Source organism: Haliotis rubra, unplaced genomic scaffold, assembly GCF_003918875.1.
Source record: "Haliotis rubra isolate DU_JTF1 unplaced genomic scaffold, ASM391887v1 Scf94, whole genome shotgun sequence".
NCBI lineage: Eukaryota > Metazoa > Mollusca > Gastropoda > Lepetellida > Haliotidae > Haliotis > Haliotis rubra.
The window spans coordinates 98,840-125,093 of NW_025767679.1; the positions used below are offsets into that span (position 1 = coordinate 98,840).

Consider the following 26,254-nt stretch of genomic DNA (forward strand, 5'->3'; position numbering starts at 1 on the left):
AGGATGGGAAACAGATGACACTATGGTCAAACACACTACAGTCAGGATGGGGAAACAGATGACACACTACAGTCAAACACTACACATTCAGGAAACAGATGACACTATGGTCAAACACACTACAGTCAGGATGGGAAACAGATGACACTATGGTCAAACACACTACAGTCAGGATGGGAAACAGATGACACTATGGTCAAACACACTACAGTCAGGATGGGAAACAGGATGACACTATGGTTAAAACACACACAATCAGGATGGAAAACAGTGACACATTCAGGATAGGAAAACACACTACAGTCAGGACAGGGAAACAGATGACACTATGGTTAAAACACACTACAGTCAGGATGGGAAACAGATGACACTATGGTTAAAACAGGACAGTCAGGATGACAACAGATGACACTATGGTTAAACACACTACACAGGATGGGAAACAGATGACTATGGTTGGAAACACACTACATTCAGGATAGGAAACAGATGACACTATGGTCAAACACACTACAGTCAGGATGGGAAACAGATGACACTATGGTTAAAACACTACAGTCAGGATGGGAAACAGATGACACTATGGTTAAACACACTACAGTCAGGATGGGAAACAGATGACACTATGGTCAAACACACTACAGTCAGGATGGGAAACAGATGACACTATGGTTAAACACACTACAGTCAGGATGGGAAACAGATGACACTATGGTTAAACACACTACAGTCAGGATGGGAAACAGATGACACTATGGTTAAACACACTACATCAGGATGGGAAACAGATGACACTATGGTTGAAACACACTACAGTCAGGATAGGAAACAGATGACACTATGGTCAAACACACTACAGTCAGGATGGGAAACAGAGATGACACTATGGTTGGGGAAACACACTACAGTCAGGATGGGAAACAGATGACACTATGGTCAAACACACTACAGTCAGGATGGGAAACAGATGACACTATGGTCAAACACACTACAGTCAGGATGGGAAACAGATGACACTATGGTTAAACACTACAGTCAGGATGGGAAACAGATGACACTATGGTCAAAACACACTACAGTCAGGATGGGAAACAGATGACACTATGGTTAAACACACTACAGTCAGGATGGGAAACAGATGACACTATGGTTAAACACACTACAGTCAGGATGGGAAACAGATGACACTATGGTTAAAACACACTACAGTCAGGATGGGGAAACAGATGGGAAACAGATGACACTATGGTCAAACACACTACAGTCAGGATGGGAAACAGATGACACTATGGTTAAAACACTACAGTCAGGATGGGGGAAACAGATGACACTACATGGTTAAACACACTACAGTCAGGATGGGAAACAGATGACACTATGGTTCAAAAACACACAGTCAGGATGGGAAACAGATGACACATGGATACAGTCAGGATGGGAAACAGATGACACTATGGTCAGAAACACACTACACAGTCAGGATGGGAAACAGATGACACTATGGTCAAACACACTACAGTCAGGATGGGAAACAGATGACACTATGGTTAAAACACTACAGTCAGGATGGGAAACAGATGACACTATGGTCAAACACACACTACAGTCAGGATGGGGAAACAGATGACACTATGGGGAAACACACTACAGTCAGGATGGGAAACAGATGACACTATGGTTAAACACACTACAGTCAGGATGGGGAAACAGATGACACTATGGTTAAACTACAGTCAGGATGGGAAACAGATGACACAGTACAGGATGGGAAACAGATGACACTATGGTTAAACACTACAGTCAGGATGGGGAAACAGGTGACACTATGGTCAAACACTACAGTCAGTCAGGATGGGAAACAGATGACACTATGGTTAAACACACTACAGTCAGGATGGGAAACAGATGGATGGTTAAACACATTCAGGATAGGAAACAGATCAGGATGAGAAACAGATGACACTATGGTTCAAACACACAGTCAGCATAGGAAACAGGTGACACTATGGTTAAACACTACATTCAGGATAGGAAACAGATGACACTATGGTTAAACACACTACAGTCAGGATGGGAAACAGATGACACTATGGTCAAACACTACAGTCAGGATGGGAAACAGTTGACACTATGGTCAAACACTACAGTCAGGATGGGAAACAGATGACACTATGGTCAAACACTACAGTCAGGATAGGAAACAGATGACACTATGGTCAAATATATATTTCATATTTAAGCATTTACTTTATTTGCATGTGCAAGTTCTTCAAATTCTTACATCTACAGAATGAATGCGATGCGTGTGAATGTCATGTTAGACTCACAACAGATGTAAACATATGCTTGACCCTGCAGATCAAGGGTCAAGTTCTGAAACCAAACTTAGAAATATTCAAAATATAAGCTAATTTTTAAAATGCCTCAGTTTATATGAGTAGCTCCATGCTCAGTCATCTCACACATAGGAAGGGGACATCAAGTGCAGATCTAAAACAGAAACGTATGTTTATGCAATGATTTTTTGTCTTTAAAAATAGATACATCCCTGATGTGAGGTCTGGGTTGTCTTCTTTTGAACATGAAATTACTCTATATCTGTCATTTAAAGTTATTTATAAGTGGACCTTTGCCTCTATTGGATATTAACACTTTTGCTTGATAAAACCTCAACTGTCAGATTCCTCTGGTGATATTTTTGAGTTCCATTTCTTAGCCACATGTTGACTGACAATACAAGACAATTGGTGAAACAATTTCTATTTTCCTTGGGAGCTAAGACATTTTAAGATATAGTCTCTCATGACCTGTCCTTTCCTAGAAATATTCCAACTCTAATATATATATTTTTAAGCATTGTTATAAAACAATGGTCGCAAATCAGGTTTCAGTTTTGCATCATTTTTCAACTTTTACACACCCTAGTCGGTTAGATATGAAGAAGAAGCTTGACATGGTCACCAGAGTCATGGAGATTTGTCTCCATACTTTAAGCCACAGTAGATATTGGTGAAAGTGGTTATTTTAAATCTTGTTTACTTTTCAAGGTTTGTAACCTACAAAAGAAATAAAATATAAGTTAATATTGTCCATACATACCTGATCTTGAAACCAGGGGACCAAAAATTAGTTAAAATTTCACTGTGTCTTAGGTTATTATGCTTGTCAACTGTAAACATATTGTAACTTTACTTAACATTGTTATTGCTGAGGACAGTTTTTGTTTCATATGTGAAGGATTTAGTGAGGCATGGTTTGAAGGTATTTGGTTTAGTAATGCCGAGAAAGTTATCTGACCTATTTCAATGTGTTTTTATTGTGTATTCTTGGTCATATGTCTGGTAAATATAGTTTGTATTTTTTCAAAGTTAATTAAAATATACCAAGGTAACTTTATCTAACTTGGTTAAATTTGACATTTAAATGTTGATAAAGGGTGTCATATATTTGTTGAAGGTAGTTTTATTTTTCTTGCCATTTGAGATCTGGAACGTGTGAAGTGGCATGTGCACATTCTGACCTCAGGTCAATGTGACCTACACTTTGTTCACAGCATTGTAAACAACAGTATTGTGAATCTGAAATCACTGCATACATCTAGAGAAATAGCGGTTAGAGCTTGCAATAAATATCATAATAATTATTCATATCTGAGAGAAGTTCATGCTCTGTTCTGAAAAGGATTGAAGTTATCGGAACATGAAAAGGTTTTTTTTCAAAACACCCTCACAAATCATTGCAGTCTTACAGAGTTGACACTAAGTGATTATATAACAAGTAAAAAGATCCCGTTCTTCTGATAATACACACCTGGTATGGCAACGAGGGGGTAAACATGACTCTCATTTCACAACAGTTCTAAAATGTTCAATATATTGGCAGTCGTTACAGTGTAACCTTTTATTCTGTTTCTGAAGTGTGCCACATCCATTGAGCATGAGTTTGAATAGGACCCCAACAGACTGTGCTTGGTATAAGGACTAGCATTATGGAACCAGTTGTCATTGGACGTTGAAGGTGCTGATTGTAGCTCATGATATCAATCTCTGGATTTTGAACAGGATGCTGTCAATAAGTTTGGAAAATTGCAGATTAGGGTGTTAAACAATAAATGAATGAGTTTAAAATTCTGTGTATCAATGCTATGTAATAATTGAAGTACTGCTCAAAACGGCATTACACTTGTTAGACCCAACTCATTTTTATGTATAAATAATGGGTTTTTCAATGTTTTATCTGCAAACTGAAACCAAACAAGAACATTGTTTTTGTTTTTACAAGGCATAAAAAAATACAAAAACTGTATTCAAACGTCAGACAGATAAAATGAAATAGATATCAGGTTTTGTATTTGTTGCCGATTTAATTTATGACATGCAGACAGACAGTCTTGAGAGGTATCAGAGGGGAGATGGAATCTTTGATATTCGCAGGTCTCGGTGTTCAGTCAAGATCAGGCACCTCAACATAATTAAGAAGATTAGCAAGGTGTCTTCTCTGAACGTAACCTGTGCTCCATGTGCTGAGCTTTCTGTCAATATTGTCCCAACTTGAGTGTGTTTTCAAAATAAGAGCAAAGAAGCTGGAGGTTTTTTCACAATTTCATTTTTTTTAAATTTAAAAACATAGTCTCACAGTGACAAACATTAACTGAATAAGCTGAAGCTTTTTGACTGTAGGTAGCACACAATTTCTACACTGATGATGTTCTAAAAAAATGTAGTTGTTTCATCTGAGTTTTGTGAACCCTCATTCATTAATTGTGTAGTAACCTCAGCTATGTCATCATTACTTATGGGCGGGAGCATGTTTGGCCAGGTTGTCTAAGGTGCTGCGATTCACTTTTAGCAGTTGCCTCCCTTAGATGTGCCAGAAAGCTATGTCATGGGTTTGAATCATTCTGATTCTTGGTTTGTCAGCCCAGTGCATGTACCGGTATTAGTGGGTTTCATCTCAGACCTGTCAGGCTTTCCGCCCACATTATGATGACATGTTGTGATTTAATTGAAATACTGTTCAGAGAGCAATTAAACCAAATCTCTTTCTTCAACGCTTACCAGTATATATGCTTAATTTGGTTCACCAAAAGTAAATGATGAAGAATGAAGGCAATCATTCCTGGTCGAGATAAAAAAATGGTAGCAGTTTCGTAAGGCTTTACATTTTGCTTTCCACAGACCAGTTTACTTAACAAAGGGTTTCTTCACATTTATCACATGACTTGTTTGAGAGGCATTTAGAATTTGGGTCTCTAGGAAAGGATAGCAATGCATGAATAAACAATTTCTTTATTACCATTTATTACTTTCATTTATCACATGGCTGAAGTATGTTGTAGACATAATTATCTTAAGAAGTATTACTGTAAATCAGCATGAGTTTGTTTACTTTCAATTTGCTCTGATGCCATTCAGTCAAATATATTACAGAATAAGACAATGACTTAATGTAAACGCTGGGGATCCTGTATACTCATATCCTGAAATGAAGGAAGAATAGGGCAGTGTTAGAGGCTCCCTGCATGACCCCAATCTGAGATACCAATATGGATGTGGTTTGAAAAAATCGCTGCATGTTCTTTTATAGGCCCTCTGGGGTTCACTGAATAAAAATACATTGCATGGAATAAAGAATGTATGAAGAATATCAATAATTATTTTTATAACATTCATGTGTTTATGAAAAAGTACAAGTATACTATTCCTTTAATATCTGGTGATTTCTAAATATGTATGTTGAAAGATTGGCATTTTATATAAACAATTGTAAAATATATAGTGAAAATAAATCATTTAAAAGTAATTAATTTGTAATGATTTTAATTTACTAATATCAAAAATTACTAAATTGACAGTTAACAAAAATGTTTCAAAATTCTATCTGATGACTGAAAATAAATTTGAATTCATATATTCAAGCACAAAAATGTATTTTAAAACCTGTATGTCAAGGTTGGAGTGACTACATCCCAACAATCAGGTAGACAACAGGTGTGACAGTCCTGTATCAGATGTATGTGACAGACATCAGCAACAACTATATCAGCTGATCCATTACAGGCTTGTTTATTTCATGCTATCAACACCTAGTGGTAAGGCTACCTGACTGTCCAAAGTAAAGTTTCAAAAAATACTTAAGGTAACTTTCAATTGTTTTACGATATTTGACTTAATTACCAGATATACATTTGGGGGGTTTGATATGTGATCAAATATTTGTTATCAGACTGTTGACATGTTTGTAAGAATGTCTGCATGATGTATATGTTTAGAAATCTGTGCCGATGTGTTAATTGTCATTCACTGCAGAGTTCACGCGTCTATTCATGACTGGGTCTTCTGGTTATCAGCAATATCGTAGATATGAACTGTTTACAGGTTTATTTGTGATAAACAGTGGGACAATACACACGAACCTTTGTCAACATTTATCTTGCACAATCTGTCGAAACTTGACTCGTGTGTGTTACGTTGATGTAATGGGCAGTTTGACCTTCATATGCAGGTTAATACCAATTTGTCCTCCAATTAGTACCAAATCATGTCTGATGGATCAATCACATTTCTTTAGTTTTTGCTGATTTTCCTCACTTAATGGTATGTTCTGCAATATATTTCTGTTCATTCTGCATGGATAAGACTCTTTCATATTCACCTTTACTATCAAGCTTTTATGGTAAAAGATTGACTTAGAATTTTTGCATATCATAGATATTATAATCAATCCTTTCGTATTTTTGAAAAATATGATTGATTGGTTAATTGACTAATTCACTCTTCCAGGAGGAATTGATAATATTGGGAAATGTGTAATTTCAAAATGAAAATGTTCAATAGTTTATCAAACTAATCTGAAAAGTGAGTTATTTGCATTGGAATTTTGAGTATTTCGTGTATAAACATTTATGATAAAGACTATATATTTGACTTGTACAATGATAAATGCAGTTCTTTTCAGAAACATTTTGATTGTATGTTTTTGTCATGAAATAATTTGAAGCCTTTCAAACAGGCCCCTTCAAAACTCCACCATACACAAATGTGATACCATATCTAGCCAGTAGCATCAATGACAGGGTAATGGAAATAAAGTCAGCTCATCCAAGACTGATATAATCCAGAAAAGACATGTGACATTTCCCTGTGGGTTATCACTTGTATCATTGGGTAGATCAATTTGCATAATTGTGAAAAGACAAAATAAAATTTTCATTAACTCATGTTCCTGTAGGTTCTGTATTGTACTCCAAGAGCTCATAAATCTCTTCAGGAAAATGGCACTATCTTGTTATCTGGGAACAGTGAAACAGGGTAACATTATATATTGATAAATAATGACAGTTTAGAAACAAGGTCATTGGTCACTCAGTGGTGTGACTGTGATGACCCCAATGAAGAATGGCATCTGTAGCAATGCTAGTCCTTGGTTTGAATTTCAGATTTTCACCCACACTTTGTTTCAACTGAACCATTACCCAACTAATAGTTGATAATGGCAACATAAGCCTCATTCAGTTTTAAATGAAAAATGTTTTTCACAAATGGCGTTTTGATCCCTTTTTCTTTCATTGAATGGACAACACCATGATATAATCCTGATACTGTTGATATCATAATAAAACAGGGTGGTGGGGTAGCCTAGTGGTTAAAACGTTCAGTCCTCACGCCGAAGGCCCGGGTTCTATTCCCCACCTGGGTACAATGTGTGAAACCTATTTCTGGTGTCCCCTGCCGTGATATTGCTGGATTATTGCTAAAAGCAGCGTAAAATTTGTTGTAAGAGATGACTAACAGGATTGGGTGGTCAGGCTCGCTGACTTGGTTGACACATGTCATTGGTTCCCAATTGCACAGATCGATGCTCATGCTGTTGATCACTGAATTGTCTGGTCCAGATTCGATTCTTTACAGACCGCCACCATATAGCTGGAATATTGCTGAGTGTAGTGTAAAACTAAACTTACTCACTCACTCTTATCTTTAACACCTAAGAATGATATTACCAAAACCAACAAATATCTTTGTGGTAGTATTCCAAATAATCAATATTTTTCTTTGGAAGGTATGATTTATAGGATTATGGGGTTATTCTTTTCTGATAGTTGTAAACACCATGGAGGACATCACAGGTATGCTGAACTGAAATCTGTCCGAGATCTGTCAGCCAATCACAAACTCTGCACGTAGACCCCCTTGAACACCTGTTGAATAAACATTCACATCAGCAGGAAACAGTTGTTAAGGGGAGAGGTGTATAGTCAGCCTATTCAGTCATAGTAGAAAGGAAAGCTCACCTGTAATCACCCATGACAGTCGGACAGTGGACATGCACAGAGTCACGTTGGCCTATATTGACACATCCGTGATGTTGTTTACTGGTTAGATACAATTGGTGCCTTGCGGAGAAAGACTATCCTTTTATTTTTTTATAGTTGACCCAAGTACTGCAGTACTTCATAATTCATTTTTGAAGAGGTTGTACCTAGAAATGAATTTGCTTTGTCTGTCCCAGCAAATAATTCTAAATTAAAAACTGAATAATCTAATTGTATCATTCTGGCATGTGATTGTGTACTGGCAATATTTCATTTTCAAACAAGGCAGTTATTTCAGTGTTTATTTTTTAAATGGTCACCTAACAATGTAACACAGTTACATTTCTTCCAATACATTTAAAAAAAAAAAGGAATATCACCACAAAACATGATCCCTCATTAAGCAGTGGTAACATTGTTTCTTCCATGTTCCGATGCAAGTTCAAATTGTGTCTGATATGATATAGCTTGTTCACATAGTAAGTAAATGGTGAGTTATTTATTAGACAAAAAGTGTATTTATGGCATGTATTGCTTAAATTCCTACCTCCTAAGGATCCAGACAAAGGAGTGTTTGCTTTTATAAACATGTTCTTATATACTTGTTAAGTTAAATCAGACTGGTTGGGTTTACCAAACTGTTGAAACCTTTTTGTGTAACACCTCACGAGTCACTGTGAATCGGTTCACCTGTAACATATCAATGTGGCCTTGTGTTGGTTTGAAATAGTCACACACAAAAATTGTAAACACCATCAGATATCAGTGGCCTCGATTGTCAGGAGGTGGAGCTACAGCCCACGTGACAGCCTCCATTATCATGTAAATAGATCGCAAAGGCTCCAAGGCTTCAGATAAGGTCTAGTCTATTGACAGGCACATATAGAAACCTCTGAAGGGATTAAGCCCATTCGTGTCCAGTTAAACATTGACTAATTGGAGATCTTTTACGGATCAACAAAACTTTCTACAGTACTTTTCATCATCCAGTTTTTGTTCAGTGGCAGAAACTGCAATCATGTAGAATTTGAAGTTGTTTTACTTTTCGAGACAAGTTTGTCTCAATTTGGACTTGAGGGCCTGTTTCTAAAGCCAAATATTTCAACATCGTGGACTGTGGTCATTTGTGAAATGGAGACCATTGATAATATGAACAACAACAGCAGCAGCAGTCATCCTTGGAGGTCTGACATCCGCTATGATCCACTGGTCAACTGGAATGTAATATACGAGGAAACCTCAGACACTGACATGGAGCAGAGCGATGACGCATCATTGTCCGATGACATGACACCTCGCTGCAGGAGTCCGTCGTCATCATCAGAAACAGAGACCGAAAATGATGGAGTTGAAAAACGAAGAGTTCGAAGGAGACGCAGAGCTTCCTTTGATGAGAAACTGTTTCGGAACAGGCAGATGTCCAATTCTTCTCCAGACAATCTGAATCGTCGCATGGCCAAAACATCTCCCGGGACACCAATAGAACATAACAGTCTCAAGAACTTCCACTCTGAAAACTTGTCCTCTGCATTGTTTCTGGGAAGCAGTAAGTTTGTGCACATCCTTTACTTTGGTTTATGGACATCAGTTTTGTCTCACTGGCCTTCAGTGATGTTGATTTGGAGCATTTTCATTTATGTGAACATTGAAATTGAGGTGGGCTTCTTTGTTAATAGTAAACGTCGGAATGTCTTTTTATTTTATTTTGATACATAAGCTTTGAATTTGTTATCCACAATCATTTCATGGTCTACCAACTTTGTGCCAGTCTAGTGTCAATCACAAACTGCACATGGCAATTTAGTTTGATGTTTAATTTGATAAAGGGCATGTTGGTACAGTTATAATAAATACATGGAAGGCCTCAGGTGTGTTTGTGGAACTTCTGCATTCAATCAGATGTTAAATGTTGAAAAACCTTTGTCAGCTGGCATGAATTTTTGTCAGTTGACTGAATTCAATTGCATGTCTGTTGTTTTGATGATGTCAAATGTGTCATAGGAGAAACTGCTCAATCATATCTTTACTTGATAATAATTCATGCAGAATTTCTATATATTTGTGATATGACTTTTGTTCATAGTTTATTTAATTCTTAGGGCGCAAACATATTTTCAAAGAAAGGGATGTAAACGTATATAGTTGTACATTAGTTATTTGCTGATACTCATCCCAGTCATAGGCTAGCCTAGTGGTTAAAGCGTTTGCTTGTCACGCCTGAGACCCGGGTTCGATTCCCCACATGGGTACAATGTGTGAAGCCCATTTCTGGTGTGCCCCGCCGTGATATTGCTGGAATGTTGCTAAAAGTGGCATAAAAACAAACTCACTCACGCCAGTAATGATAACCATATACATAAACAAGAAGTTTTACTAAATTTTGTACTCAAGTAATTTTCTGTAAAGTTTTGCTGCACTGAAGTAACTAACCATAGTTACTGGTTCTGGGAATGTGTAATGCTTTGTTAAAGATAATGTATTCCTGTAAAGATGATAAAAGATTTCCAGAAGGGAAGCATCCTTTCCCTATTGTTATTGCACCATATTTTTTAAGTTCATATGTTTTTAACAATGGAAACACAATTTGGAAATCATGAAAGTGAAAGTCTGAATGTATTTTCTAATTTCTGTAACCTCAAAAAGGGTAACACAGAGTATACTAGGCAACAGTTGTGGTATGTTAAACTGTAGTTGTTAAAATCATCAGTTACCTCTCATTTTGAAGTGTTAAACAAAATCATATTGCCTATCAAAGAGACTTTCTTTGATTCAGTTTTCAACTTTCTCAAAATATTTTGCAAAATGCCTGGTATGGAAGTATTCAGTTTGACACACATGTCATATAACTCAAGAAAGCAGATTTTGATTGGCTAATATTCACTTCGCTCAAAGTTGGCTCATGAAAGTTAAATCTGACGTGATCTACGATTGGATCTTTCTATATTTTATTAAGTGGTAGTGAAAACCTTAGATCTGATTTTACTGAGATTGAATGACAACTGTAGTTCTGAAACTTTCCTGTTCTCATTGATCATTGATCAATTATTGATTGATTTTCGAAGTCATGATTAGTCATGAAAGTCTAGTATCACATATGTCAGAGATATTAATTTGACTAATACAAATGATATCTGAGTTACTGTTACATTTAAATTTATAACTAACACTTGCAGAGTTATATTGTTTCACATGTTCATTATGTTGCATGTCTAACAAGAAATTACATTTGTACAGGAAATAATTCTTTGCCATTTAAAATTACAATTGTAAAAGGAATATGGTAAACTTTTATTTTCATGAACAAAAACGTTCATTTGACCAAAGTCTATGATGAAAATGACATTAATGTTATTGATTAGGAAACTTATCAATGGTGATCGTCATGGTGATGATAGAAGATAAGGGATATTAATCAAGATGCATGTTTCTGTCTCTAATGATATTACCCAACAGAACACAATATCTAATTGAAATGTCAATGTCTAAACTTTGAATTCAAGTAAAAAAATCTAAGAAGCGTTGGACACATTTTAAAACAATGTTGTTAAAGTTCCAAATTGAACCAGACTGTCTGAACAAGTTATTATTGTCAGATGATGATATTAAGTGAAATGTCATCACTTATCATTGTTTAAGCTGACATAAGGATCAGTTGATACTTGGTAACTGATAACAATGTGCTTCATCACAGTGTCATCGTTATATCACGTGATTTGGAATCAAACTTCAACACGATTAGATAAGTAAAAAGCTGACGCACTGGGAGGGTCCTAGATATGTGTGTTGCCCACCAGATTATGAGAATAAATGAATATAAGTCGAACCAGTACCATACTTTGCTGTACAAACACTTGATTAAAAAACCTGATGGGTAGCCAAGTGGTAAAGGTATTCCTGTAAGCTTAAAGAAGGACAGAGTTTGTTGGTTTTAACACTCACGAGAACAATGCGTGTGTAGCCCATTTCTGGGGTCTCACTGTAATGTGGGGTGGTGGGATAGCCTAGTGATTAAAGCGTTCACTTGTCACGCTGAAAACCCAGGTTCAATTCCCCACATGGGTACAATGTGTGAAGCCCATTTCTGGTGTCCCCCGCCGTGATATTGCTGGAATATTGATAAAAGTGGCGTAAAACTAAACTCACTCACTCATTCACTGTGATGTTGCTGGATTGTCAAGATTCATCTGGATTAAAATTAATCAATTTTATGGAAATGTCTTTTACAAATGTGACTTGAAATCGATCCTGTCAATGTTTTGCAACAGATGTTCACTGCAAATCAGTCAAAAAGTCAACATGTCTGCCTTTCACTGAGTGATGTGATATGTACATATCTGCCTGACTACATCATGATGGGGATGTTGTTTTATTATATGTTGTATTTAATAAACTGGGAAGTTTGCCTTTACTTATCCAGGAGAAACATTGCAATGTTCAGACTGGTATATATATATTTGTGAGGTGTTAAAGTACCTCAGTTTGTAGAATTACAATGAAGCTTGGAAGAGTAATGAATTAGCACCTGATAGTGCAAGGCAACTCACCTTGAAGTTAAGTTTCGATACACATTTATCACTTCTTCACATGTCGTGTTGATTTTATGAGTGCTTCCAGTGAGGGTGAATTTACACTGAGGCGCGTTTCTCATATAAACTGCCTATGCATGTTGTGGAGCAGTTTAAAAGTTGCTGTCAACTGCCTTGCCCATTTTAAATGTTGTCTGGGGTTTTTTAAATATGAGCCCAGTCCTGTATGCTTCTTAGTCATGTAATGCCATGTGCCAACCCAAGTAATTTGGGGTATCCTAGTGGTTAAAGCGTTCGCTCGTCACGCTGAAGACCCTGGTTTGATTCCTAACATGGGTACTGTGTGTGACGCCAATTTCTGGTGTCCCCCGCCGTGATGTTGCTGGCATATTGCTAAAAGCGGTGTAACACTAAACTCACTCTAATTTGTTGGTTTGTTCAATGGTCTGATGTTGAAGTGTGTGTATTATTTATTTAGCGAATCCTAAGCTTTAGCTGTTGTATGTGGTGCATTGTTTTCAGGTGGCGCACTGTGTTTGTACTTAATTATTGATATGGTTCCTTGTCCAGTGTTGTATGACGGACAGAGTCAAAGTATGGCATGGTACTGCTGTCTGAATTCTTTTGTTGTGAATGGAAGCAGTGGAACTAGGAGTGTCATGATCCACCAGTGCATCAAATCTATCGATGTGTCACAGATTTACATCTGCCAGTATGATACACAATATCACTCCCATGTATTGATTCAAGTTTTGATTTTGTAGTAATTCTACTTTTAATTTTTTTCTTTTTTATTGACTTTATTTCCATTTTAAGAATTGACATTGACAGGCAAAACTTTCATCTTATGATACATAATTATGAATCTTGAAAGAAAAACACTATGAAAAATGTTTTTGAGCTAATGAACAGAATGAGTCTGACAAACAACCAGTTGTCAGCTGGGAATTGTGAAACTTACAGATCTTCGTGCTAAAACAGTGAAATGTTGATATGTGTATCATATCATGACTCACAGGTTACTGAATTGATACTTGAGGTAGACGTATAGTGATATCTCTAAATGGAAAACATTTAAGGTGTGCAGTCCTTATTTTAAACAAAATGATGATGATGATGATGATGATGATGATGATGATGATGATGATGATGACAGCTGCCTTTGATCATGCTTGGAGGATACCACAAGAAAGTTTTAATACATTTGATTCAATCTTTTCAGAGCAGCCTGAAGAATGATGTTGCTTCCTGACAAGTTATTGACATATATTAACGCCCTATTTTGTATATTTCAGTCCTATGTGCGGACCGGGTAACACAGATGACCCGCACATACAATGACATTGGGGCTCTTACTCGTATGCTTGAAGAGGTAACATTTTGCTTTTTGTAACATTTTAATTAAATCCGGTTTTTGAACAAGGGCAGTATACTCATTTACTTGTACACTTTTCAATATTTGTCGCACTCAGCAATATTTCAGCTATATGACACCGGTATGGAAGTAATCAAATTTGGGCCAGACAACCTAGTGACTGACATCATGAGCATCAAAGTGGGAAAAGATGACATTTATTTCACCAAGTTGTCAAGACTGACCACCCTGTCATGTTAGTCACATCTACAATGTTTGGCTGAAACTACTTCCTTCTCCCCCACACCTTCATGGGTGCATTTACCTTCAACACAGGGGCTGTGGGGTAGCCTCATGGTTAAAGCGTCTGCTCGTCATGCTGCAGAACCTGGTTCGATTCCCCACATGGACACAATGTGTGAAGTCCATTTCTTGTGTCCTCGACTTGATATTGTGGGAATATTGCTGGAATATCGCTAGAAGCAGCATAAAACCATACTCACTCACTCACTACACTATACACATCTACAATGTGCCATTTACCCTGGTACAGATGTAATTGCTTTGGGCCTTAACTAAGGATACAAACATCTGGCATGTGATTTTCACAGAGAGGTAAAATGTTCCCACGTTACCTACAAACATGAACTTGTTTCCCATTTCAAAGCACTTTCCAAAATAAAGAAGAATGTGGGAATGTTCTTTCTGATAACCATTGTTGCATAATGCCTAACCAGAGAGTTCTAAATCAACCTGATCAATGTAGTATTTTGGAGGATTGAATTTCTGTTTTGAACTATACCTGTTTCTTGAGATGAATTAATAGCATATTTAATCTGAACTGTGTTTGTCTGTCTGTCTGTCTTAATGTGAAGTGTAATCTGTATGTTATGAATACCCTGAGTTGGCCTATTGTGTTAAAGGTAAAGCCCAGTTTGTATTTCCCATTCTTGTCATATAAGAGAGGCTACTCATAATGGAGTAGTCTAGTGTTAAAGCGTTCGCTCATCACGCCAAAGACCCAGGTTTGATGCCCCACATGGGTACAATGTGTGAAGCCCATTTCTGGTGTCCCCTGCTGTGATGTTGCTAAAAGTAGCGTAAAACCAAACTCACTCACTCACGCTTGTCATAAGAACACCTAAAGAGGATTGGGTGACAGCATGGATCTTTGCTCTAGCTTTCAGGCACTGGTACCAATTGTCCAAACCTGATGATTTGAGTTTCGTGTTGTATTTGGAATATTGATAAATGAGACATTAAGAAGTTGTGCTTGTTCAGAACTAATTTAAGTAATTTTAGCTTACAAGTTTCCAACTTAATGATCCAATATAATTAACATGTATTCTGAAATATATTGTGTGAAGAAGTCTGGCTTGATATGTTATTTCCAAATGCATGTGCTATAATTACACGCACCAGACAACTAAGTTGCGTAAGTTACATGGGTTGAATAACTTTACCACCTTTTCATGTCATCACAGTTACCACATGACCCACTCAGGTGCCAAGTACACGGGCCGGGAGATTGACCGACAATTGATAAGGATAAACTCTGATAAACTGAAGTTAAAATGGCCATACTGAATGAACTTTGTAATTTGTATGGCTTTTATTTGTTGTTTTTCACATGGTTTGATTCAAGAACCAAATGACTAATTGTGGAACATGGTTGCAATAAGATTTGACTAAAATGTGAATTGGGTGGTCAGGAACATAGGCAGTGTAAAAAGGAAATCCTCTGTGCTTATGCTATCGTCCCCTGGTTTGTCTAAACTGACATCATCAATCATTTCATGCCTACGTAATATTGTTGACTGTGAAGTCCTCTTCACATCACTTTCTTCATTCACAATCAATCTGCCCCTCACTCTGCAGGCATTTGAAATAGGCAGTCATGCTAGTCACCAAAATAGGCTCCCTAACTGGCACCACCAAAATAGGCTCCCTAACTGGCACCACCAAAATAGGCTCCCTAACTGGCACCACCAAAATAGGCTCCCTAACTGGCACCACCAAAATAGGCTCCCTAACTGGCACCACCAAAATAGGCTCCCTAACTGGCACCACCAAAATAGCCTCCCTAACTGGCACCACCAAAATGGGCTCCTAACTGGCACCACCAAAATAGGCTCCTAACTGGCACCACCAAAATAGGCTCCCTAACTGGCACCACCAAAATAGGCTCCCTAACTGGCACCACCAAAATAGGCTCCCTAACTGGCACCACCAAAATAGGGCTCCCCTAACTGACACCTCACCAAAATAGGCTCCTAACTGGCACCACCAAAATAGGCTCCCTAACTGGCACCACCAAAATAGGCTCCTAACTGGCACCACCAAAATAGGCTCCCTAACTGGCACCATCAAAATAGGCTCCCAAACTGGCACCACCAAAATAGGGCTCCTAACTGGCACCACCAAAATGGGCTCCCTAACTGGCACCACCAAAATAGGCTCCCTAACTGGCAACTGGCACCACCAAAATGGCCTCCCTGGCTGGCACCACCAAAATAGGCCTCCTAACTGGCACCACCAAAATAGGCCTGCCCTAACTGGCACCACCAAAATAGGCTCCCTAACTGGCACCACCAAAATAGGCTCCTAACTGGCACCACCAAAATAGGCTCCCTGCACCACCAAAAATAGGCTCCCTAACTGGCACCACCAAAATAGGCTCCCTAACTGGCACCACCAAAATAGGCTCCCTAACTGACACCACCAAAATAGGCTCCCTAACTGGCACCACCAAAATAGGCTCCCTAACTGGCACCACCAAAATAGGCTCCCTAACTGGCACCACCAAAATAGGCTCCCTAACTGGCACCACCGAAAAATCAAATAAAATGGTCCCACAACACGTACCAGCAAAAGGCATCCACAATAATCATTGCAATTAGACACCTGTAATAGGCACCAACAATAGGCACACTTAATAGCTACCAACATGAGACAACTGAAATTGGCACCAAATCGGGCCAAACTGCGTCTCCCCCTGACATACATGACACGCCACCACAAGTTGCACATGTGTGTGTGACAGGCGCTGCCTCTTATCTCCATTATCTGGGACAGCTGTCATGTAATGGTATTTGTCAGTCCTTCAAACAGAAACTACAATCATACAGCCATTCATATCAGTACTTCTTATACTTCATGATCCATGCCCTACATTCTCTTATCAGTAGTTGGTTTTTTTCATGTCCTTTGAGCCAGTCTGAAAATAGAAACATTTGTAAAAGCCCACTCATTTCACATATGATAAGCATGCATGTCAAGCCAAGGCCGCTTAAAATTGATTAAAGGTTCTTATGATTTATTTTTTCCAAAATTATTATTATTATTTTTTATTCTTTAGGAGTCATGTTTTTGCCAGAAAGCTGTATTTTATTTCAAAATGCATCTCATTTGCAATATGTTTTCTGTTAGTTATATGAAAAATGTACTTCTTTAATGAGGACATTGCTAACAGAAGGTCCACAGACTTGTTCACTTTAAATTATCATTGACCCATGAAGATCTGGGTTAGAATTGGTCTTCAGTGACCCATGCTTGTCGTAAGAGGTGGATCAGGTGGTCAGGCTCGCTGACTTGATTGACACATGTCATCGTACCCCAATTGCGTAGATCGATGCTCATGCTGTTGATCACTGGATTGTCTGGTACAGATTGGATTATTTACAGACCAGCACCATATAGCTGGAATATTGCTGAGTGCGGCGTTAAACAACAACAACCAATCAGGTTTCATCCAATATTAAGCCAACAAGCGATTGAAATAATGCTAAAGTGTCATAAAACTTACACACTCGTCCTTTGACAACAAATATTTCTTCTGCCATGGCCTTAGTACAACTATATGTTTTTAAATTGTTCAACAGTAAGTGTCCCAGATACAATACCTTTTAAAAAATCACTACACTGCTGATTTTGAATTCTAATATATCACCGTCTTATCTTGTTTTGCAACAAACAGAAAAAAAGGAAAGATTTATAGATTAAGCTATTACCTTGTTCAAATATAGAATATTTTCATTCTGATAACCCCACAAACAGGAAGAACATTCCAGTAGAGTTTTTCTGCTTCCCAGTGGTGTTGTTTATGGGCTGGGATTTATCATGTTTTAAAGGGCAGTGCCCCAGATAATTTGTTTTACCATATCTTATGCAGTACTGGTCAACATTAGAACTGATTAGCTCAAGAAATACTTTTGTCAAACCCATAATGCTTTTTTGTTAAATTTGTAAGTATTGGTATGATATTGACATTCGGGTTTTGTTCCAAAGTGACGAAAACATGTCAGAAGTCAGAGAATTTTAGTGCATTGTTATTAGCCAACACAATTCAAGAAGAAACACATTTAACAATGTAGAGCGTTTTTTTTTTTAGTATAAATAACGTACAGTAAATCATGATATTTAACTAAGCAGATAACCTATATGGACAGCCAGTTACCTTGAGCATAGTTACCCCTTTAAGTCCACTGATAACCTTTAGCCTCCTTCAAATCAATAATGCATTTCTTCACTGCTGGTTTGTGGATTTAAGGAAAAATGCGTCCAGTCAAAGCTATATTTTATCCCATATATTACACCACAAGAACAATATACAAGCTGTACAAGCTGGGAGGAATGTTTGGCTGCTTCAAAGCTATGGCATGTGCAAAGACTAACTGGATGATACTGTTCGACTTTATGACCAACAAGTGTGTTATCTTTAAAGGTGGTCTGACTGATAAGTGATGAACATTTTGAATATTCTACAATGAAATCCTAGTCCTAGTCATAGTCCTTAGCAACCCATGCTTGTTGTAAGAGGCGACTAACAAGTTTGGGTGGTCTGGCTAATTGACTTGGTTGACACATATCATTGTCTCCCAATTGCGAGGATCGATGCTCATGATGTTGATCACAGGATTGTCTGTCCAGACTCGATTATTTACAGACCGCCGCCATATAGCTGGAATATTGCAAAGTGCAGCATAAAACAACAAATATACCAAACCAAAATCTCCTTCCCTTAGTGCAACATATGCCCCTGTTGATTAAATTTTGAAAGGAAATATGTTTTCCTGAGTTAAAAATTGATGTGGGTAATATGTCCAGTCAAGTATAACAAATTGATATGAGTTATTAAAATGCATAAATGGAGCTGTTTTTGTCATGGTACGGCATGGTTCAGGCCCAGTGTGGCAAGTATGCTCAAAGGGACAGCTTGTATAAGATTGATTGAGGCAGGCACACCTGTTTTGTCCATTAAACCTGATGAATTTTATATATACATGACATGTACTATGATATGAAATAGTCCTGTGGTGTACCTTCATCAATTTTTGTTGTTTTTAACAGAAAGAGCGTGACTTAGAACTTGCAGCCAGAATTGGACAGACCCTTCTTGAAAAGAATAAAGACTTGACTGAGCGTAGTGATATTCTTGAAGAGCAACTGTCTGCAACTAATGACAAGGTAATGTCTGCTGTGTCTGTTATGCTGGAGTTGCCATGGTGACCCAGATTTGTCAACCCAGGCCGTGTTTTGTTTGCATTTTTGGCCATGTCATCACTGGCACCTTCCTGTGAAGTTGTGTCCTTTAGCTGTGTCAGGATCTGCTGATTAGCATTCATATCACAGATTCAGACAGATTGTTTGTTTGTCAGCACCATGACCATGCAGGTTCTGCCCACCTGGTGACATGGAGGCCTCTGCTACTTCAGGCTGAAATACTTTTCTCTACTGTGTTGAACCAGCTCTCTCACAAACTTCTTTCTTGTAGTCCAAGGTCTTTCATTGAAATTGCTTGGCTGGTAAGTTCTGTGTATCTCACGGCCCGTGAAGATCCGGGGTAGAATAGACCCGAATGGGATCGGGTGGTCAGGCTCGCTGACTTGGTTGACACATGTCATCGGTTCCCAATTGCGCAGATCGATGCTCATGCTGTTGATCCCTGGATTGTCTGGTCCAGACTCGATTACTTACAGACCGCCGCCATATAGCTGGAATATTGCTTAGTGTGGCGTAAAACTAAACTCACTCACTCACTCACTCACTCACTGTGTATCTCACAAGTGGAGATTTGTCAGGTACATTGTCTGGTTGGTAGACCAACCCTTTGGTTTGACTCAGCTGGACGTGTGCTCATACCAGTGACCATCGTGTGTTCAGTTTGGGTTGTCCATCAGACGTCATAACAGATATAAAATAAGATGTTTAAACTTCCTTTCAGGTCAGCCAGCTCCGCCATGATGTGTCTATGAAAGATGAACTCCTCAAGTTTTACTGTCAAGATTACGACAATGAAGCAGAGTCAGATGCAAGCTCACCTGGGTATGTTCCTGCTTTATACCATTAAGGGGATCATCCCAAGCTTGTCTCCCTTTTGGTTCCCAGACAGGAGAGTACCCAGTACCTCATGTGTCTCCCTTTGGGGTCCCAGATAGAATAGTACCTAATACCTCATGATATCTCCCTTTGGATTCCCAGATAGAATACATTGATAAAATATACATTGTGAATACACATTAATCAAATTGCACCATGCCATTAAGATAAATATACATGTTTTTGTACCAAGCTGACAACAATTATTACCTTACAATGATACTAAAACGAAGAATCATTTAAAATCACTTTTTCACGAACTCGGTTGAGTTGAATGATTGTAATGTATAAATATATTTTCAGTGAAAGCAAAGGCTTCAACCTCAAACTGGTTAACATTGACTCACTGCAGAAAAAGGTGTCAAGCTTAGAGGAAGAAAATGTACACCTCAAAGTTGAGGTGAGATCTTGGTTTTGCACTAACATTTTCTTCTGATTATAAAATCATAAATCATACACTTAAAGAGTACTGTAAGATGTCTCCATTTATTAAATCACAAGGATATTTTTGTAATTCTGTAGCTATTTGTCATTTCTTTCATGACTGAAGCATATTATAACAAGTATCAGTTTATGTGCATACATTGGAGAAAGAAAACATCAGCTGACACATGTTAAGACACCTGTGTAGTACCATGTGTCATAACACATGATGGACCCAGGTTGTTTTAGTGTCACAACCCAAATGGTATGCTCACAACATTGACCACTGGTTTTTGTAGTTTTGACTTCTCGCAGGATGCTATAATGTATTTTGATATAGAGCCTTCATCTGTTGTTAAATCTCTTAATGTGCTCTCTAAAGACTAATGCGTTGTCACATGTTATCATAGCCAAATTGCATAGATCAGTGCTCATGCTGTTGATCACTGGATTGTCTGTCCAGACTTGATTGACCGCCTCTGTGGTGTAGTGGTTAGAGCATCCGCCTGGAGAGCAGGAAGGTCACGGGTTCGATCCCCGGCCGCATCATACCAAAAGACGTTAAAATATGGTACTTGTTGGTCCCTGCCTGGCGCTCGGCATTAATGGGTACAACAAGGACTGGTCGGCTCGGAGTCAGTATAATGTGTCTGAGTGGGATATTCATGCTTCACTGTGTCATGGTATCTCAGTGGGCTAGCACTATAAAACCAGCTTAAGTCTGGGCTAGTACAAGCAGCCGCACACATACACATACACACGCATGCACGTCGTCATATGAGCGAAATATTCTCAAGCACGACGTTAAACCCAATTTCACCTCACCTCACCTCCAGACTTGATTATTTACAGACCGCCCCCAATTAGCTGGAATATTGCTGAGTGCGGCGTTAAACAACAAACAAAACAAACACAAGATGTCGATGTATATGTGTGACTGCAGGTGTCACTGTAATCTATGATGTATCAGGACTATTGTCTAGTCGAGAAATCTCACAAGATGTTGGTATATACCCTTAATACTGGTAATGAAGCAGGCACAGACCCTCTAACATACCATCTCGTCATGTTACAGAGCAGCCAGCTGAAGTCGGAGACCGCCAACTATGAGGAGAAGGAGAAGAAGCTGGTGGAGGACTGTCTCTCCCAGTTGGGTCAGTACCAACTCAGTTTACCTGTCATCACGGGTTCGAATCTCAGATTCACCCTAATTACGTTTGCCACCATCCAAAGCTCTTAGATTTCCCACTGCAGTAAAAGGCACTCCTGCAACATAATGTGATTGACTATGGTATCAAACCCGTGTCACTCACTGAAATGGGGACTTGATGTAGGCAGAGACTTGGTGCGCTAAGCATGGGAGGGTGGCAGGTAGTAGAGAAAAAACATTTTATATTTTGAGGGATACCTGACATTTTGGTAGGGAGGGATTTCAGAATTTTAAAAAAAATTGTTAACAGAATGTGCAGGGAAAAACTAATTTTAGCTCATTTTACACCCAGAATTTTTTTCTTTTCCTGACCTTTTCTATTCATGTTTAACTGTCTCATTACAGCGGAGGTCAACATGCAAGTGGAGACCTTTGCCGAGGAGTGTGCACGGAAGTCCGAGGAGTCCGCCCGACAGAAGGAGGAGATCACAGCACTGTTGGCACAGGTTGTCGACCTGCAGAAGAGAGTCCGATGTGTAAGTAGATAAAACATTGTTGCATTTATGGTGGATACACCAAATATGAATATTACACTTATTGTACAGTCATGTCAGTGTAGAAAATGTGTAGGCATCAAATAATTCAAGGCCAAAGAGATCAATGTTGTACATCTGGCTTACACAGTTTCGAGAAACAAGTAATGTAATGTAAATGTGACAGTTTCATGTAGGTTACCGTATTACCTCATAAAGATGATGCAGTGCAAGAACAGGCAGGAACCAAGACTTCAGTGCAGGAGATGGTTGATGATGTAATGAAGAGTAGCTCCCTCTTAACTTTAACATTATATGGGCTGTGGGTAAGCCTAGTGGTTAAAGCATTTGTTCACCATGCCGAAGACACAGGTTCGATTTCCCTCATGGGTTCAAAGTGTGATGACCATTTCTGACGTCGATGTCATGATATTGCTGGAATATTGCTGAAAGTGGCATAAAATCATATTCACTCATTCACATCAACTTAAGACACTCTGAATTGTAGACAAGGGGAGATAATCTCAGACTTAGTTTAATTTCTTGTCGATGTGTTCTGTTATGTCCAAGTCGACAGTGTGTCCTGTATTTAGATTGTATGATTTGTGTCTGCAGCTGACCATTGAGAACATGGAGCTGTCCAAACACCTGCAGGCCTCCCAGGAGTCCCAGCGCAAGCTTACTAAAGAGGTAGGCATCTTCATTTCATTTCTTATAGGACCAGATACGACCTGCCCACCAGATTTGGTCTTTTGGTTTGGCCTGAAATAACAAAATATTTGTCTGTACTATTTGCCATTTTTATTTATTTGTTTGTTTCTTTGGATAGTTTTGGGGTGGTGTTTTTAAAAGTTCAAATGATATTGATAATTTTCATATTCTGGAGAAAAAATCATTGTGATCTACAGAAATAACAAGTCCAGTTTGCAGCGATTTAGTAGTGTGATGATATTTTAGTTTAAATGAAAATTGTCACTTCTATTTGATAACTCATGAAGAATGTGAAGTTGTTTTAGGGGAATGTAATTTATTAGCAGCATTTGCTGCTAGTCTCCTTGACAAAGTACAAATACACGATTTAATTCATTATGATATTTTCATAGCTGTAATATTGCTGACAGTATTGTAAAACAATCTTCACACACTTAATGTGGACCAGTGAAGATCTGGGCTAGAATTGGTCTCCAGTAACCCATGCTTGTAAGAGGCGACTAACGGTATCGGGTGGTCAGGCTCACTGTCTTGGTTGACACATGTCATCGTATCTCAATTGCGTAGATCGATGTTCATTTTGTTTATCACTGGATTGTCTGGTTCAGACTCGATTATTTACAGACCGCTGCCATATAGCTTGAATATTGCTGAGTGTGGCGTAAAACTAAACTCAATCACTTAATGTGGCATCATTCTTATGTTTGCTATGTAACCATGGCAACAAGCTACCACTTTCAACTATTCTCTCCTTTCCTCGCAGCTCGGCTACCGCCAAGACAAGTATGATGAGTTGCTGGAGGTACTGGCTGACGCCCAGGAGGAGCTGAAGACCCTGAGAGGGAAGCAGCGCCCTGGCGTCAGTCGCCAGTATCTGTCCAGCTCCCTGCTCAACGTCCCGTCCGACTCCTTGGCTTCCGAGCTGGAGCTGTCTCTCAGGAGCGACCTTGACTACCCCAAAGGATTCTCCCCATCAGAGAGGAAGTATGTAGCATAATCCAGTGACAAAACCTTCTCATTATCTGCCAAACCTTCTCATTATCTGCCAAACCTTCTCATTTGCATCTATTCTTGTCCAAGGTAGCCGAGTCAATGATAGTTTGAATAAGTATATAATCAATATGGCAAGAAAGCTTTCGGATAATATATTTTGATATGTGTAATTCGGTAATTTCTGCATCATGCTCCAATATCTGTTTGGTCATCATCTTTTATACCTTATGATATGAATCTACATTTGCTAGTCACCATAGTCATACATACTGAGTAACACGTAATATATCCTGTCAGGGCCCACAACTGGAAGATATTCGAGACAGCCAAGGCTGCGAAGAAGGCCAGCAAGAAAAGCCCCAACAGCGCATCCCCTGGGTCCAACTCCCTGAGTCCCAGCGGAGCCGAGAGTGACTCTGCATCAGGACTCAACTCGAAGAGAGCCTCCTTCTACATGTCTGAGACCGAGTCTGCTGATGGCTACAGTGCAGATCTGGACAGCCTGCATGGGTTAGTGGAACATTTCAAACACATCTTGTTAGAATGAATGTTGGACTAGGGTCCCAGTATTCTATGTGTGATCTTACCCTGATGGCATCGAGGCTGCTTATGTTATCAACCACTGGATGGTCTGGTCGAGTGAATGAGTTTAGTTTTATGCCGCACTCAGCAACATTCCAGCTATATGGTGGCAGTCTGTAAATAATCAGGTCTGGACCAGACAGTCCAGTTATCAACAGCATGAGCATCAATCTACGCAAGTGGGATACGATGACATGTGTCAACCAAGTCAGCGAGCCTGACTACCCGATCCCATTAGTCGTCTCTTACAACTTGATTGCTGAAGATCAATTCTAACCCGGCTCTTCATGGGTAGTATGGTTGAGCAACAATTTCTTACAGGCTGCAATTGCAGGACATGAGGTGTCCTTTTTCAAAATATCTCAAAATTGCATTATTCATGAAAAGACCAACTACCACAGGCATGTTTTAAAGTCGAAAACACCCCAGGTTTGTGTTGAACTGCCTCATGACAGAGACTTGCTATTGTTGAAACTGAATGATATCAGAACTACGTACCTTCCATCAGATCCAACCCTGACCTGGGTCGACCTGGCATCCCCGGCTCTAATGACCTGGAGACATCCCTGAAGCGTCTGGCCATGAGACGAGCCAATGAGCTGAATGAGAGAGACTACAGGGAAGATGAGGACAGGAGGAAACACAGCCAGTCGAGGTGAGGGTCGGGCAGGGACACGGAGGGTGGGAGGGGTGTGAGGGACACGTGAGGGAGGGGTGGGAGGGACACCTGAGGGAGGGGTGGGAGGGACACCTGAGGGAGGGGTGTGGAGGGACACGGTGAGGGAGGAGGGACATTGAGGAGGGGGGTGGGAGGGACACGTGACGGAGGGGGTGGGAGGGACACATGAGGGAGGGGTGGGAGGGACACGTGAGGGAGGGGTGGGAGGGACACCTGAGGTATGGGGTGGGAGGGACACCTGAGGTATGGGGTGGGAGGGACACGTGAGGGAGGGGGTGGGAGGGACACCTGAGGTATGGGGTGGGAGGGACACGTGAGGGAGGGGGTGGGAGGGACACCTGAGGGAAGGGGGTGGGAGGGACACCTGAGGGAGGGGTGGGAGGGACACCTGAGGGAGGGGGTGGGAGGGACACTGAGGGAGTGGGGTGGGAGGGACACGTGAGGGAGGGGGGTGGAAGGGACACGTGAGGGAGGGGGTGGGAGGGACACACGAGGGAGGAGGGGTGGGAGGGACACCTGAGGTATGGGGTGGGAGGGACACGTGAGGGAGGGGTGGGAGGGACACGAGGGACGGAGGTATGGGGTGGGAGGGACACATATGAGGGAGGGGG

The 26,254-nt window shown here is 39.6% G+C and overlaps 1 protein-coding gene across 7 annotated transcripts in view; it reads left to right on the forward strand.

Moving 5' to 3' along the window:
• LOC124264713 (trafficking kinesin-binding protein 1-like) overlaps positions 1–26,254 on the forward strand; it is an 83,099-nt gene that overhangs the window by 51,002 nt on the left and 5,843 nt on the right. For 6 of the 7 annotated variants that reach the window (XM_046699482.1, XM_046699484.1, XM_046699487.1 and 3 more), the window contains 10 exons: positions 14,136–14,212; positions 19,544–19,660; positions 20,418–20,518; positions 20,876–20,972; positions 22,071–22,149; positions 22,551–22,681; positions 23,294–23,368; positions 24,153–24,373; positions 24,680–24,892; positions 25,473–25,619. In XM_046699482.1, the coding sequence (XP_046555438.1) occupies positions 14,136–14,212; positions 19,544–19,660; positions 20,418–20,518; positions 20,876–20,972; positions 22,071–22,149; positions 22,551–22,681; positions 23,294–23,368; positions 24,153–24,373; positions 24,680–24,892; positions 25,473–25,619 (1,258 nt within the window). Of the gene's footprint in view, positions 1–9,162; positions 9,861–14,135; positions 14,213–19,543; positions 19,661–20,417; positions 20,519–20,875; positions 20,973–22,070; positions 22,150–22,550; positions 22,682–23,293; positions 23,369–24,152; positions 24,374–24,679; positions 24,893–25,472; positions 25,620–26,254 lie in introns of those variants that run through there. The other variant, XM_046699485.1, reaches the window with a different exon arrangement.